The sequence below is a fragment of the Macrobrachium rosenbergii genome, chromosome 2 (genome assembly GCF_040412425.1).
Source record: "Macrobrachium rosenbergii isolate ZJJX-2024 chromosome 2, ASM4041242v1, whole genome shotgun sequence".
Taxonomy (NCBI): Eukaryota; Metazoa; Arthropoda; class Malacostraca; order Decapoda; family Palaemonidae; genus Macrobrachium; species Macrobrachium rosenbergii.
The window spans coordinates 70,560,609-70,578,045 of NC_089742.1; the positions used below are offsets into that span (position 1 = coordinate 70,560,609).

A 17,437-nucleotide genomic window follows, 5' to 3' on the forward strand; every position below is an offset into this window, starting at 1 on the left:
AAAGATTAAAAAGTCACCAATACTACAAAAGATTATGGCTAAACTTTTTAAAATCTGACCTACATAATGACTGCTTTTAAATCATCTGGCAATGTTACATCCAAAGTCACTGACACTGTGGTCTAAGGAGTGTAAGCTCTGATTATCGACCAGTCTGCACACTTTGGATCAGATCAGTCTATTTTACAAGGAACCAACATTCATGGAATCATCCCAGGTAGTATGTAACTGAACAGTCTTGATTAAATTGGTGTGTTAGACATGGTCTTCCTAAAATAAGGTCAAATCCTGATCAGACAAGGAGGAGGTGTTCTATCAAACTTTCTCTGGGACAAATATTGGTAAACAACTACACTCCCCTACCTCCTAAAGCTCTAACGTATCAGTCTCATGAATTCACAATTCCCCCAAGAGAACTGCAATATTTCTGAAGGACTGACTTATAGGTCAATGTACATCAAGTAAAAGAGGAAATTTCTTTTGGTAATTTTAGAAGTATTACTTCTCCCAACTTCCAACAGATTCAAGCTCAGATCTGCACTGTCTAGAAATATATTGTGGTGTATCCTTGATAGCAGATAATAATAGATCCTTTTCCTGTAGTCTATAGCTTAACATATGTGAAACAAACTATGCTAACTGCAGTGTGAAGATTCTGCTTACAGCAGCTAAATATACACCTTCATGTGCAAAGGGCACAGATTACTGGACATACCCCATACTCAATACCACAAATATGACAAAATCTTCAATTAATTTGTATTTTTCCTAACACACAAACCTGAGGTCTTTACATATGGATAACTTTTGGCAAAGCTGAAAAGTCCAGCTGTTAAACTTTTGCAAGGCAGTTATGGTAACAGTTAACTATGGAAGGGGCAGAAGTACCACCCACCCAACCAGCATGTATTCAGTCTCTTCAGTTTACCTGTTGGCCCAGGTAAAAGAATGAGGGGTGGTATAAGGTGCACCTTTTATGCAAAGACCTCAGGTTTGTATGTTACGAAAAATACAAATTAATTAAAAATTTGTCATTTTTTCCTACACGAATACAAACCTTCAGTTCTTTACCTATGGAGATATACTACTGGAGGGAGGATTCCAAGTACTTCTCTGAACTGACTGGCAGTTCGGCTCACCTTGTATTCTCTTCCTGGTCATGAGTGAGCAAAGGAAGGATACCATACCTCTGATCTATTGAACAAGGGATGTTCAATTAACAGACCTCTCTTTAAAATGGCACCAAAGATTCTTTGCATAAAGTAGACAGCTCAGATGCTTTCTGAGTTTTACTTATTGGCCATTCACTTTGGTCTATTCTCATATGGTTGTCCCATTTCTTCAAACGATCTTTTGCTTCAATTTTCACTTCTCATTTAAGAAGAAATCCTTAGGGGAAAGCACAATTAGTCTCAAAATGTGACTAGGCAGTTGCATTAAAATGATCTAAAAATCAAAATGTCTGAAAATGACTGAGTTGATTGAAAGACAGACCAAAAGATTTTTCCTAGAATCTGCAAACTATCTACAAAGGCTACTCAATACACACATATCATAACCTTGATCCAAGTTCTTTAAACTTCACATTGGAAAGGGGTAACTAAAAATGGATCAAACATTTCCCAAATGCATGCTTTCTTTAACTTGCAAGTCACATGTTTCAAGAGCTGTACATAATAAATTGTCAACTAGCCCTGAGGATCTTGGACTGCCTACCTGCTTAGCAAAGGTGACTTCTAAACTGATTCTGGAACAGAATCAGATATAAAGTCAACTCCATGTGAAGAATACACAGAATAGTGATTTTTGTCAAATAAGGACTAATACCAACATCCTAGCAAGACTTCATTAAAACACAAATAAAAATACTACTAAATCATACCAATTCTGTAACTCTGCCTCAGACCAGGAATACTACACACTGTAATTATTGCAGCTCTATAACAAAGGAATAATTTCCTTACTTCTGCACAATGGAGCAGTATATACTGCGCACAACCTAACAAAAAAATAAAACAAATGAAAAGTACTTGCAGGTACCTTACGAACACACTGAATTTGTAAACTGAAAGTTCAACCATTAAAAAAGAGTCTATCAAAAACAAGCATCAAATATCACACTAAAAAACAAAACTACACCCCAATAAACACACCGAAGGATAAAAGTGGAAAGGCAACAATGGAAACATAAGTTAAGACTGATTGCATATGCTGTGCCTGATAATGATCAGCCAGTGGAAAAAGAAGTATTATGATGGAGAAAAATGAACAATAACCCTACTGCTCAATGTCTTATCCATTATTAACTACCACTACGGTTATTAAATTAACTTAATTCCTCTCTTGGTCTACTGTCTTGGACTAGGCACAACAGCACCAGTAACAGAAATAAATCCATATACAGTATACTGCAATTACAAAGTACTACAGCAAATATTTGCTTACACCTGTTTCAAAACTACTTCATAAAATACTTGCTAATTTAAAGTAGAATACCCAAGTTACCTTTAAAACATCATTCTTCAAACGGCGTAAGAAAAATGGTTTCATGATCCTCTTTGCCTGCTCAATCCTCTCACGTTCAAATTTGTTTTTAGATGATTCTTCTCCTTTCTGAGAATTACAGAAAAACATCAAAGTCAAGACTAAGTCAGCATATAAGGGATGATCTACAGCATCTTTGCATCTAAAAACCTTGAAAGCTGGGGTAAAAACAGTTCTGCAGGAGTATTCCTTCATAGACAGAGGAAACAGATTACCACTTCTCTAATTTTAAAAAAGGAATTCAATAAATATCTGTAAATAGACACAATCAACAAAGCCTCAATTTTGACAAAGGAAGCAGGTTGTGCAAGTTTTCAATTCAGTCAAACTTACCGGAAACATGGCAAACACTCTTTTAAGTTCATCCCGTTTGCTGTCAAAAAGTTGGGGCATGACAAATATCAAGAGAGACATCAACTCTACCAAGTTGTTCTGAAGTGGAGTTCCGGTTAATAGCACGCGTCTCTCTCCCTGTTGAGTAAGACCTCAATTTACAAAACACAATATTCCCATGCTTCTAATACTGTAGCTGAAAAAAGAATATATACAAAAATCTGCAATACAGAAGATTTCAAAAATATACAATAAAATTTTCGCATACACGTATATGACAAAAACCTATGCTACATCTTATTTCTAGCTTGTTCACTAAAGCCTTAATCATACCTTAATTTTCATTAGTTGTTCATAACGCTGAGAAGCCATATTTTTCAGCATGTGAGCCTCATCTAAAATCACTATATTAAATCGAAGCTTCTTGAAGAGTGCTCTATCTTCCGCACTACTTGTAACCATATTGTACCTGAGAATATTTAATTCATAATTAACACTATCCAACACAATTCATGACTTCAACACTAAAATTAGTCCTAGTGTACATAATGTTTGTATAATGGCATACAATGTATGGGATATACCTGTACTCAAATTTGCAATTTGAGCCATAGGTATTCACATAACATATTTCTCCACATTACATATGTACAATTCTTAAAGTTTTGTACTTCAAAATCATCATGAACTCAGGTTTCCTTGAAGGTTCTAGTTATGTTCATCATTTTCCATCTCACCAAAAAACTTAAGACATAAGAGCAAGTTACTGAACCACATAAATTATGTCAGCAGTTGACGAAAACAGCAAGGTTTACATGAAACTTATTTTATATTGCACCATTTTAAAAATTACACACCAGTTAATTAGTCAAACTAAAAAATAGGTTACAAGTATGTGAAATTTCACCACCGTATACCCTTACAATATTTTGATAACCTGTTTTTACAATTCTTTATCCTTACTGATACCAATATCACGGCCAGATTCATTTCTGCTTATTATAATATTGAGATGAAATCCACTGAAATTAATGTGGACCATTTTGGACTATCTAACAATAGGACAAAGGTGATGTTTAATTGTGAAAGAAGCTTGATAAAGAGGAAATAAGAGAAAAATTAACTAGCATCATATTGAGCGCATTTTATGTATTTTGATTATGCTAGAAATGTAGTTGCCCTTTATGAAGGTAAAAAACTGATTACAGTATTTTTTTTATCAAAATTCATATTTAACTTTCAACTAAAGCTTCTTTATAAAAAAAATGTTAAATGATTGCATACATGAAAGCTACTTAAGCTTCTTTATATAAAAAAAAGTCTGTTAAAAGACTGCATAGTAAATGAAAGCTAAAGTCTTTCAACTTTTCAACACTTGGCCTATACAAGATACAGGATTGCACTCTAATTCTGACAATGTTACATTAAATACCAACACAGTACAAATGATAATAATGATGCTCGTAAACATTATATGGGAATTGGACAGTGTAATGAAAAGCTATAGTGTAAAGAAACTTGCCTAGAGGTAGGTCTGCATATGCACATTGGATATTGAATGAACTTTTTCAGCAATTTTGTTGAAAAAAATAACAGAATGTGCAATCAAAATTTGTTGTTTATGAAATGAAGTACAGGACCTCCTACTACCAATTGATTAATCATAAAGTGCCAATGGATCCAGTCACACCAGCTTGAAAGATCTTGACTTGAAAGGAAAGGCATCATTCCTTTGTGTGAACCCTTCATCTTGAAGAATACAGGGGAGGAGGACACTAGGTTTGTGGTAAATGGTCTAGCGTAAGAGCATCACTTGTTATATAGTCATTAATCATGAAATGGTCTGATTTGCAATTTAGGAGGGAGCAATAAGTAGTGGAGCAATAAGAGTGCAACCAAAATCATGACAGCTTTGGTCAGTGATGGACTGCAGGGGAAGACATAATACCAAAGTAGTACAATTACCAAACACATGAAGCATAAAGGGTTACACAAGCCTCCATGTATGCCCAAACCACAGGGGATAAGATCATGAAGACATGAGGATGACAAACCTGAATTCCTCCTAACTGATAAAACATGACCCTCTGCATCAATCAGCCTAAATAATAAAGTTAGTAGAATCTAATGAACACATTTTGACAATTAAGTGTCCAATCTTAAGACAACAGAGAGCTCAAGGCTATACATAAAGGATGACTGACAGCTTAAGGTTGTATTTACATGCAAAGGAAGAGGTGGAAGCTCAAACTTTTCGTCCCCTTATCTTGAATTGCAAGAAATCCTCTTATGAAACATTCTAACAAGCACATAAAATAACCTACCAAAGCCAAACCTTTACATCATGAAATAAGTTTATCCTGGCAACTCATGTAAAGATACTACTGAGATGAAAGAGGGTGAAAAGAACCATTCTCTTTGAGGTACATCCGGATTGTCCTAACTGGCAGAGAAAGATGTCTTCAGCAGAGGAAGAAGGTAAGGCAGGAATACTGAAAAAGTCTAAGAGCAAGCCATATACTAAACGAATTCTAGGACAAAACAAAAGATGCTGTGAAGACCAGAGGTTGGAATAGGACTTCACCCAATAGAGCAAACTGAAGCACATGGAGGAGGTAAGAGCAACTAGGAACACTGTCCTGAGGGTACCCAGTGGTTATATGTTAGTTTTAGAAGTTTAATCATTATTATTTTATTTTTATTTTCTGCATTAGTGAAATAGTATGGGCATTATGAAATGTATAAAAAGCACATTTAATTTTATGAATCGGTTTTGTTAGCAAAACATTCTATGTGTTTAAAAGTATCTGTTCATGTTGTGATGTCATAGGACGAAAAATGGCGGGAGGGGACAAAATGTAAACAAATGCAGACAGGAGTGCTGAATAAAATGTGGTGCAGTAGAGAGAGCTCTCTGATGGTTAGGTTATCAGTTTTTGGTTGTAAGTCTGTTTTGTGGTTTTTTTGTAATTATAAGCTGGATTATAAAAGAAGAAGAATGTGAACAGGTGGGTGGATTACATAATTGTAGCATTTTTGGACAGGTTAGGCTAGGAAAACTTTCAAGTGGTAGCAGAGCGTGGTTGGTTAAAAATGGACGGATACGACGGTAAACTTCAGGAGATAAAATGGAGAAGAGACTGTCCAAGATTTAGCGGGACACAGGGCGACCATAAAGGATGGAAAGGACAAGTCGAAGATTGGCTTGTGGTGTGCGAAGAAGTGAAATATCCAGGGATAGAGATAAGAATGAGCTTAAAAGGGAAAGCTTTAGAAGTAACAGAAGGAATACATAGAGATGAACTTAAGGATAAAGAGGGTTCAAAGAGGGGAGACATTAAAAACATTATACCTGTTTCTTTCCAAACTCAATACTTTAACACAGTTTGGATGGTAACCTAGGCTGAAGGCACACTGACCTTCTGTGGCTCTGAAGGAGAAAAGGACCTGAAGGGACAAGGGAGCTCTCAGGTAACTGTGCATACACAAACCTAAAAGTGTGATATGCAACAAGTGATTACTCGCTAGCATAAGAATGAGAGTTCAATCAGGTCCCGTCAGTGATATGGTTCCAGTCCTCCAAGCATTGATTACCACTAAAGTAAAATCATAATGTTGCCTGACATAAATGAAGCTTGAGTCCAAAACAAGGAAAAATTCCTGTAGAAACTGGGGAGTCAAGAATTGTAACAGAACCATACTGTATTTGAAAAAGGAGAAACTAAAGAATTGGTGAGGGAACCAACACTACAAGCGCAGTAATCTCTTGAAAAGGAGCAACAGTGCGAATACTAAGGTCATTAAGAAGGTGAATCCTCAAAGCACTAGCTCACTCTAACAAATACCTTACAAGCTCTACTGAAAGAAAATAGTCTTGCACTTGAGGTGCTGACCCAAAGTTGTGTCAACCTTGAGATTCAATAATGGCATGGGCACTGAAATCATCAATGGTGAAGCTGTGACCCAAAAACAACCTGAGCCAAAGAGAGAAGTTTCCTGACCAACCTATTGATGTAACCCCCTTCACAGATTATCAGAAGTATACTCGTTTTCTATCTTCTATTATCTTTTGCAAGGCATAAATTAACGTCATTGTTTTTCTAATTTCAGCTTTGGACTAAAATAAGACAATTCATGCATCCTGTTTCATTCTAGAGTAAGAAGTGCATTCACAATTTCTTATATCAGGCAGCACTAATTTCAACAAGGAACTGACAATAGTACCAAGGCTTACCATTGCCTTTGCCATTACCAGTCTGCCATTTTTAGTCATTTTCAAGCTTAACAAAGCCATTTTTAAATAGTACGAGTATAAGCCATTCTAAAGTATAATGATAATTCAAGATCACATAAAAGCTTGGGTACTGGTTGAATTGGCTGGTGCTGCTGGTTTGCGCAACAGAATCACAGTAACAGATGACAGATAAGGATCTTAAAAGCTAAACTTGTCCAAGCAAGGAAGAAACCATAGTGAAACAGCCAATAGGAAGCTGGAAGAGGGAGGGGTGGCACATATGGCTTGAAAACACACAGCTGAGAAAAACACTAGAGGCTTCTAAGTCCAAGGAAAACTTGATAATCCATCCAATGCCTTTTTAAAACCTCAATTAAGTAATATAATCTCTCCCTTAAACGGCATTTTTCCTGCAGTTGTCTCACTGGTTTTGTTGCCAAACTCACATTCATATATCCTGACGATTTTTTTCATAGTTTCCTCTGGCAAATTTTCCAGTATTTTCAGAGCACACTTCCACTTTGCAATGCATCCACTTTAGTGAGTCCTTGACTTACAGCGGGGGACCTGTTCCAGCACCATGCCATAAGTTGATTTCAGCTGTAAGTCGATTTTTCTCCATTATCGGCACTTTAACAACACCATAACTTGATGTCAAGTTACAGCGCCGTAAGTGCCATTAACTTGATGTCTATTCTTACTGTTAGTGCCATAACTTGATGCAACATCAAGTTAATTACGGCAATGTAAAACACTGTTAATGGCACTGAAAAAGAGCTGTAAGATCGAATCGCCATAAGTCAGTGGCACTGTAAGTTGAGGATGCACTATATAAGGCTTTTTTTCTCACTCCTTTGGTCTTCCCTTACTTTGTCAGGTTTCTGCGTACGTACTGTATTCTTCAAAGGTCATGAATGGCTAGCTTACCTGCTCTTTAAACTTCAGAAATAAATATCAGATATCTAATATTACATGAAAACATCAATATTAGTTGAACACAGACACATAAGTGTATGAAAATCAATGAGACTGAAGAGCTTAGCACTAGTGAATCAAAGCAGTAAAGAATCAGGAGAGGACTCACAGAACTTCTGAAAGTGAAGTAAACTGCCACTGCTATTCACTAAGGTAAGCAGAGGTTCAAAAAACTTACAGTAAACCCCCCGTACTCTCGGGGGATGCATACCACCCCCCCCCCGAATAGCTAAAACCCGCGAATACTTAGAACCCTTCTAAAAACACTTAGAACTGCCTTTTTTGATAGTTCAAACACACAAAAAAACAAAACTGCTTACAAAGGTATTATCCTATTTACAATGGAGTTAGGTTCCAAAAAAAAACACATCGTTTGTTGGAAAAAATGTACAGTATCTCGAATACAGCCTAGCCTACACCAGGGTATTTAGTACCATGTATATGTATATGGTAGCCTAGCCTACGCTATAAAGTATACTCTATATGCACACGGTATAGTAATTATTAATATCAGCTAATTCTGGAGGTTCATGCAGAGTGACTTGTGATAATTAAATACAAAGAGAAATTGAATAACAAACAAGAATTAGCTTAGCCTACACTATGGTATATCATATACATATACAGTAGCCTAGCCTACATTATACTGTACTCTGTATTCACATGTCGTACTATACAAACATCAACATAACGAATATGAATCTTTTCCATGGATCTTTTAAAATGTTAAGCCTTAATTCTCTGTATCTAATAATATTGTAGATACTCTTATAATGCTTTTGTATTGTACATTACAATCAATGTTTAGGTTTGGAAACTGATTACGCGGTAAGTTGATTTCGCTTTATTTAACTCAGTTCAGAGTGCTTTTCTTGCTTCTAGTTAGTGTAAATGAATCTCAAAATACTTTATTTACATGGGGCAAGGTTATTTTTCGGTATACGAAGTGTTTTTAAGTCGAAATATAACTTAAATACGTCTCATTGTGAAATTAACTGCTTTTTTTCGTTAACTGATTACGTTGGCCGTTTGGGGGCGTTTGTTTTGTGTAAAAAAAAATCAACATTTCATCATAATACGAGCTTTACATATTTATTGTTTATCGACATAAAAATAGCAGTAATGTGTTCTTTCATGCCCAGTAGTTTTGATTAAAATACTTTCTCTCCAATTTTAATTACGGTCGAGTTTCATCCACGTTGCCGATGCACAATAATTTATAGTCATTAGCAGCTTGAACATTGTTTTCTCAGCTTCAGCTACAACTTGCAGCATAAATTTAGCAGTACAGTAAACACCCCATATTCGCAGGGGATGCGTACCACATCCCCTGCGAATAGCTAAAATCCGCGAATACTTAAAACCCCTCTAAAAACACTTAGAACTGCCTATTTTGATAGATCACCACAACAAAACCCTCTAAAAATGCTTATACCTGAGTATTTTAATGGTTTTATCACAAAAAGTACATTTACACTAAACCCCCGTATTCGCGGGGATGCGTACCACAGCCCCCGCAAATAGCTAAGTTCCGCGAATACTTAAAACCCGTCTAAAACACTTAGAACTGTCTATTTTGATAGTTTAAACACAAGAAAACCCCTCTAAAAATGCTTATACCTGAGTATTTTTAATAGTTTTATCACAAAAAGTGCATTTATCATGAAAATGATATGAAAATACAGTAATTAGTGAATATTTATAAGTGAAAAATACCGTGAATGGGCGACTTTTCCACGAATAATGGGTAGATACGTTCCACAGAGAAATCCGCGAATACGTGAGTTTGCGAATTGTGAGAACGTGTATAAGGGGGGTTTACTGTAGTCATGAAAATTATATGAAAATACAATACTTAATGAATATTTCAGTGAAAAATATCACAAATGGGTGAATTTTCTGCGTATAATTTCATGTGTATATACGTTCCACAGAGAAATCTGTGAATAGGCGAGTCCGCGAATCGTGAGACCGCAAATATGGGGGTTTACTATATATTTCCTTGCTGATCTTTTATCCATACCGAATAAGGGTATAATGTAAAAATATATTAGTCCTATTCTACTTTAGTACTTTGTACTAAAACCACAGTAACTGTGTATTACCATATGATGGTTGAAATACAAGCAAAACGGCTGCTGTTATCCAATTCGGTGATAAGCAAAACAACAGTTTCTCGGTCGGCTGTTTATGGCTGTATGCATTTACACAACAGTATAATGTTACTGACAATACTTTTATCATTCTCTTTTACTTTTTTTAACTAGATGATGGGATAAAGAGATGGAGGAAAAGAAGTTGGTCTATTGCAATTTGGTCTCTCTCGCTGCCTGATTGTATGCTGCTGCCTCCGCCCACATGAAATTTTAAAATATTTTATAAATATTGTTGTATCAGTATTAATTGCTTGCCCCACTGCAAAATCGAATTACCCTAAGGTGGATTATTGTAACTCGAGCACTAGCTAAGTATTTTAATAGTTTTATCACAAAAAGTGCATTTAGTCATGAAAATGAGATGAAAATACAGTAATTAGTGAATATTTCTCAGTGAAAAATACCCTGAATGGCCACATTTTTAGCGAATAATGTGTACATATGTTCTATAGAGAAATCAGCGAATAGGTGAGTCTGTGAATCATGAGACCGCGAATATGGGGGTTTACTGTATTAGTGTACAGGTAGTCCCGGGGTTATGTTGGGGGTTCCATTCTTGAGCGAGACATGACATAAGCTGGAAAACAACGTAAGCCTGAACACTGTATTAAAAAATTGCTAAAAATTAGAAATAAAGTAATGAAAGCCTTACCTTTAATCCTTTGGTTGTATTGAAAACTTCCCAATTGATTTACCTTGCTTCTGGTGAGGAGTCCATCTAATCTCATAGAATTTTCTCTAAAAATGTACGAATATTCTTCCATTGCTTACATCGCGCCATAAGACTGAAACGACATAACCTCGGAATATCTGCTATAACCCAGAACAGATTTTTTATGAATATATTTGAAAAGCGACGTAAACTCAGAACGACATAAGCCGAGACTGACGTAACCCGTGGACTGCCTAATTAATTTTATCATCCATGCTAGGCAAAAACTATATACAGTGAATCCCCTGTATTCGCAGGGGATGCATCCCACACACCCCCCGCAAATAGCTAAAATCCGCAAATACTCAAACCCCCTCTCAAAACACTTAGAACTGCCCATTTTGATAGTTTAAACGCAGAAACACCCTGTAAAAATGCATATACCTGAGTATTTTAATAGTTTTATCACAAAAACTGCATTTATTCATGAAAATTATATGAAAATACAGTAATTAGTGAATATTTCTCAATGAAAAATACCTCGAATGGGCAAATTTTCCGCGAATAATGGCTAGATATGTTCCACTGAGAAACCAGCGCATGCGTGAGTCCGCGAATCATGAGAACGCGAATACAGGGGGTTTACTGTAATGAAAAAGAAATATAAAAACTGAAAAAAAAATTCTACAGAAATAAGATATAATCCTGAATGGTTCCAAAAGTTAAGGAATCTTTGAGAGCTGTCAACCAGTCTGCAGACACAATAAGAGCAATTTACTATACAGTACTACCAGGCCCAAGAGACCACAGACACGTGTGTCAACTCCCCTTGTACCACCCAATCTATTTCTTCTACAAGTGGGCTGGTATGTCTGGAATTTGCATGGGAAGCATGCACAGGCTATATTAAAGAAATGGGTTTGTGGTGAAAAAATTCTGTATTATTGATTGTAGTAATTGTGGTAAAAAAATTTTATATTACTGATTGTAGTAATTATGTACCAAACAATGTTGTTTCATGCTCAAATAAATGTTTGATATAGGTTAATAATGCAGCACTTCAAAAAAATTTTAATTAATATTCAGTGTAACATATTTACAGGATAATCTATAATCTATATGTATCTCACTTCTATGACAATCAAACAATAATAAAAGAAAGCCCAAGTTCCCATATGTTAACATATTACTGTAAAGTAACTCCTAAAAAAAGGTGAAATACATAATTATCTAGACTGCCATGGTGACCTCCCGACTTCTTAATGTCTTAACACTTTTTGGATATGCTTATCACTGCAAGCCTTCAATAAGCCCTTTCCTTCTGAGGCAGGACTGAAACTCATGCACAGCAATGAGTGCGAGGTTACAACTAAGCCCACTGTTCAACAAAGCACGGTTGATTACACAATAATATTACAGAGGGAAAGTGTATGTTCATTTACTTACCATTCAGAGTCCAGGCTTGCAGTAGTACCAAAGCATATGGGGCTATTGACTTGTTAGTTGGTCATTGCATCTATTAAAAGGAATACATAGTTTCTAGTAATGTGATCATGTATACTTGTTTATAATTGACTCAAAAAATATGTGTACTTACGTGGTAAGAATCACATCTGGTACTTCTTCAAGGTCATCATTCACTATGGCAATGCGCATACCTCTTCTTTCTTCCTGAGTTCCATGGTACTGAAGTACAACTAATGAAGGACACCACAATTCCAACTCCCTAGCCCAGTTCTCTGTGAAAGTTACATATTAAACCACACAATCTTACTAATGACTGACTTATTAAAATACCACACATTTATTTTGGTGCTTTTTTGAATAATGTAAATTTTTTCATACACACTAAATCATTCAAGAACATTTTTTATTATATGCTTATCTTCTGAACTTTTTGCACAGCTCACAATTCTGTCAATTAATTTTTATCCAACATTTACCATTTCATATAAATACTGTACTATACATGTGTCCTTACGTCAACAATACCTTCTTTACATAAGATGCTGTGGTAGACTGGTACTATACAATCACAAGCCAAACTAAGTATCACAACTCCCATTTACATTACAATATATTGAAAACAAATTACCATAATGAAAACACAAATCTCACCTAAAGTTGATGAAGGAACAATGATGACACTTATGTTGTCAGGCTCCTCAGTATCCTTTATGTAAGCAAGGAATGAAATCGCCTGCACTGTTTTCCCAAGGCCCATCTCATCTGCTAGTACTCCATTTAAACCTTGTTCATGCATCAAAACCAGCCAATTGAGTCCTATTAATTGATAACTCTTAAGCTTCATTCTGAAATTTAAAAAAAAGGTATTTTAAAATTCAGTAAATTTTCAATAAAAAATTACAAAAGAAATTATGGAATAAAGCCTGAAAAAAATCATACTTACATCACTGCCTCAAACTTAAATTTTAAAAAGTAAAAGCTGATTGGCCCTCAAAAAACTAAACTCACAAAATTATTTATCTGACAAGTAAACAAGGATACCATATTTCTCCTGGAACCCTACTCAATATTTTTCTATTAAACAGAGCCTCTGCAAATGTTGTACACAATGGAAGCACATTTAAACATATACAAACTCCTAACTATGCAGAAAAAACACTGCCATAATTCAAGTGAAGTTTTCAAAGCACAAAGCATCCAAAAATTGGCCTTGAATTAAAAAAAAAATAAAAAGGAAATACTGTCATCTCAGCTGTTAAGCAACCAAAGCTGCTCTTGAGGATAACACAACTGTCATGTACCATACAAGAAGTAAGTGCTGATCCTTTGTGTATTTCCATGATATTTGACAATTAGACCTTGTTTCTGTGGAACTGTCCTTTCATCACTATTCTGCAATTCACTGAGAGCCATAATGCAAGTGTTTCTCATTAAGCTCTTTAGGATGGCAATCCACATATAAGTTTACACTTCCTAGTCCAGCTCTGTTAACAAAATTTGGTTCACACAAAATTTCAAGCATTTCTGTATAAAATTGTCAAAACATAATTAATGAGATTGTTACTTTCTTTTGTATAGTTCCCTCTAGTACCATTCTTTGTTGGCTCAAGAATAGATGAATTCTTTTGTTTTCTCCTGTATTCGAGAATCCAGTCATATAACTTACAACAATTTTATGCACACCTTTAGTTTGAATGAACATCTGTTTAGATGATGCAAGATTTTATCATTGTTATTTTATGATTAAACCCATGTTATTAACAAATTTTCAGAGGTTTTACTTAATCTTGTTTTTTTTTTAATATCTACGGACTGCCCAGGTCAGCCATAATTACATACTGTCTACTTTGTGATATTGTACAGCACAGGCCAGAACATTCGAGTGAAAGCTAAAGATGACGGTATTTATTACTGAAAGAATGAGAGGGGCAAGACAGACAGACAGCAAAGCTGACAGACAGAATGCAACCTATCTAACAAGAAGAATCACTAGAAAATCAACTACTCAAAGTAACAGTCTGCACAAGTGCACCTTTGAACAATTAGTGAAAAGGATCTGCTGGCCTCATTCCTCCACATGAATCTTGTTAAGTACTATCAATCCTCAATGATACTTTCAATACAAAATGAGTTTGCCATGGACACTTGATTCTTAACCTATTCTGTCCTTAAGAACTCTGCTATGACCACTGCCATTTCACTATAACTGGGGATTATGCCTTCTTTAGCTAACTGATAAATGGGTTTGTGTGAAAAAAAATATTTTTATACAGAAGTTTCATGGCAAACCCATTAACCACACCTAGCCTGAATCTGATTCTTTATTTAGGTAGGAGGCCAAGGTGGAGTGATCCCCTGCCTCGCAGAACACTTGTGGACAGAATAGGTCAGGAATCAAGTGTCCAGGTCAGAATCATTCAGTACTGTAAGTAGCAGAGCAATAAGAGTGAGATAATAGACTGTATTTTGTGATACTGCACTTTCATAAGGTGCAGTAATTTACAAATCATTCTAGCAAAACATAAAAATATCTCAACTTGAGAAGAATAAGTTTCTTGTAAGTGAATGAAAAATGAACAATCCCAATTTTGTCTAATGTCTCATGGGTAAAATATGCAAAGGTAGACAAATATCTCTGAAAAAATTGCATTTAGAATGCACTTGAACTCAATATACAGGTATTGCAATTTGCTTGCATTGGAGTAAAAAAACTTTCAAAAATACCCCTCACTTTATGCATATGTAAGGACAGCCTAATAATCACACCCACTTCATTTGATGGCTAGGAAATACTGAGCAATGATGATGATGCTGAAAATGACGATATAACAACAACTTGCAGATGAAGTTCTTGCCACACAATTATTATACTTACACATAACAGACAATAGTTATTAAGTGTGCAGCATTATTATTATCTATTCTATACGTGGAAATGGATCGGCAAAGCTTCATTCTTGTTGTCAATGTGATCCACAAGAGTGGAAGGGGGGAAGGGGAGGCTGGGATTCTGAGTTTCATTTTTAGGAATATGATTTGTTGGACTTTATTTACTTTTAACTTCTTTAGTTATTGATGTATATAGCAAGACTGCTTCTTCAGCCATCTTTACTTTCAATGTGTGCACTGGACCATCAGGGGGTTGATATAAAAATAATCCACAAGAACAATGACCAAACAAATTCCAATTATTGTAATCATTATCTAATATAAACTTGTTTTCTGGAACTGCTTCTTCGTCTAGAATAGCATCTGTTTCAGTAAGCTCTAGGAGGTGTCAATTGCACGCTGAATTACTCCAAAGCCTTTCCCACCCACCTTCTTTGTCACAGTCAATATCTTTCACTATTTCTTTTCTATGTTTTATGATAAATTTGAAGTTACTGATATTCTGAACAAGGTATTTCCAATGCAAGCTTATTGTCTCATTGCTGAGGTATATTTACAGGATCTCCAATTGTTTAATCTTTCCACATTTATTTTTGTTTGACATCTTCATCTTTAACAGCCTTAACAATACTCTCCACAGAGTCACAAGAGTAATAGGCTGGATTAGAGCTGGCATGTTGGGGGGCAAGTAAATTACTTCTACACCAGTGTTAAATGATTACATGTTAGTTTTGAAAGTTTAATCATTATTATTTTATTTTTATTTTCTGCATTAGAGAAATGGTACGGGCATTACGAAATGTTTAATTTTAAAAGATGTTTTTATAGCAAAAAATGCTTTATGTTTAAAAGTATCGGTTTGTGTTGTGACGTCATAAGAAGTGACATCATAGGACGACAAATGGCGGGAGAGAAAATGTACACAAATGCAGGCAGGAGTGTTAAACAGAGTGTGGTGCAGTAGAGAGCTCTCTGATGGTTAGGTTGTTAATTTTGGGTTGTAATTCTGTTTTGTGGTTATTTGTAGTCATAAGCTGGATTATATTATAAAAGAAGAACAAGGTGAACAGGTGGGTGGATGGTATAATTGTAGCATTTGTGGACAGATTAGGCTAGAAAACTTTTTAAATTCATGGGATTCTCATTGGCCAAGGACCTTGTATAGTATCAGTAAGACCTTAAAAGGCAATTGATAATCCCTTACTGGCAAGTATTTCCTGACATAAGGGACAAAACATCAAAATAACCAGTCTAGAAAGACATCTTGTATAGTCCATGCCTTCTTGTTATGTATCCAAAAGACTATCAGTTTACATTTATTTCTCTTCAAGGCTCAGGGTTTGCACAAACCTTAAAACCTGGTGGCCCAGCTATCTTCTTTCTAAAGAAAGGCCCAGTATGACAATGGAAATGTACCTAAAAGATTCTAATATCTGAATAAAGTTTTAAGAAAAAATTGGGAATCAGATGGCAGGACAGAGTTAGAAATTATACAATTAGGAAAATTACAGAAGTTCCACATGAAGATGAGATAAACATAAAAGGAAAAAGGAGAAAGCATGGACACATTCTTCACACAACCCTTGGGTGAATAGCGACAGTGTTAGCTAGGCTACTATAGGGAGAAGGGTTTGAACACTTAGAATTACCTGGATGATAACTATGAAAAGGTAAGCTACACATCAGTGAAGATGTCAGTTAGATAAAGAATGGGAATTCTTACTCAGGATTTAGAGATTCCGGCTGTTCACTGATGCCTGCATCTTCTTCACCACTAACTATCCTAGATACAATACTCTGCATATCTTTGGCAATCTTTTCACATTTTTTCATCAGCTGCTGGACTGTCCTTCTTACATGCAGAATACTCTTAGCCTGATTTAGAAGATCAGTAGATACAGATTTCATTGTCTGAAACTTGTAGACCTGAAAAGATACAGCTTTCATCAAATGTAATAGTATTCAAAAATCAGTTTTTTATCTTCCAGCAAATTACCATCTCCGGTTACTGAACATACCATTACTTATTAAGCCACTTGGAATCTCACTAACAGTTACAACCATTACTGCTGAAATGAATGAAGTACATAGGTATATAAATGTAATGTGCATACAGCAATCATAGTATGTATTTAAGAAAATCAGATAATTACAGGTAAAATTTTTTTCAATGTTAAAAATCTTAAG

The 17,437-nt window shown here is 35.4% G+C and overlaps 1 protein-coding gene across 2 annotated transcripts in view; it reads right to left on the reverse strand.

The window, feature by feature from the left end:
• The window catches only part of Etl1 (SWI/SNF-related, matrix-associated actin-dependent regulator of chromatin, subfamily a, containing DEAD/H box 1), a 171,544-nt gene that overhangs the window by 33,755 nt on the left and 120,352 nt on the right, over nt 1–17,437 (reverse strand). For both annotated transcript variants that reach the window (XM_067120410.1, XM_067120419.1), the window contains 6 exons: nt 16,974–17,176; nt 13,013–13,206; nt 12,492–12,633; nt 3,211–3,346; nt 2,878–3,015; nt 2,506–2,613 (listed from right to left, as the gene is read on the reverse strand). In XM_067120410.1, the coding sequence (XP_066976511.1) occupies nt 2,506–2,613; nt 2,878–3,015; nt 3,211–3,346; nt 12,492–12,633; nt 13,013–13,206; nt 16,974–17,176 (921 nt within the window). The remainder of the gene's footprint in view (nt 1–2,505; nt 2,614–2,877; nt 3,016–3,210; nt 3,347–12,491; nt 12,634–13,012; nt 13,207–16,973; nt 17,177–17,437) is intronic.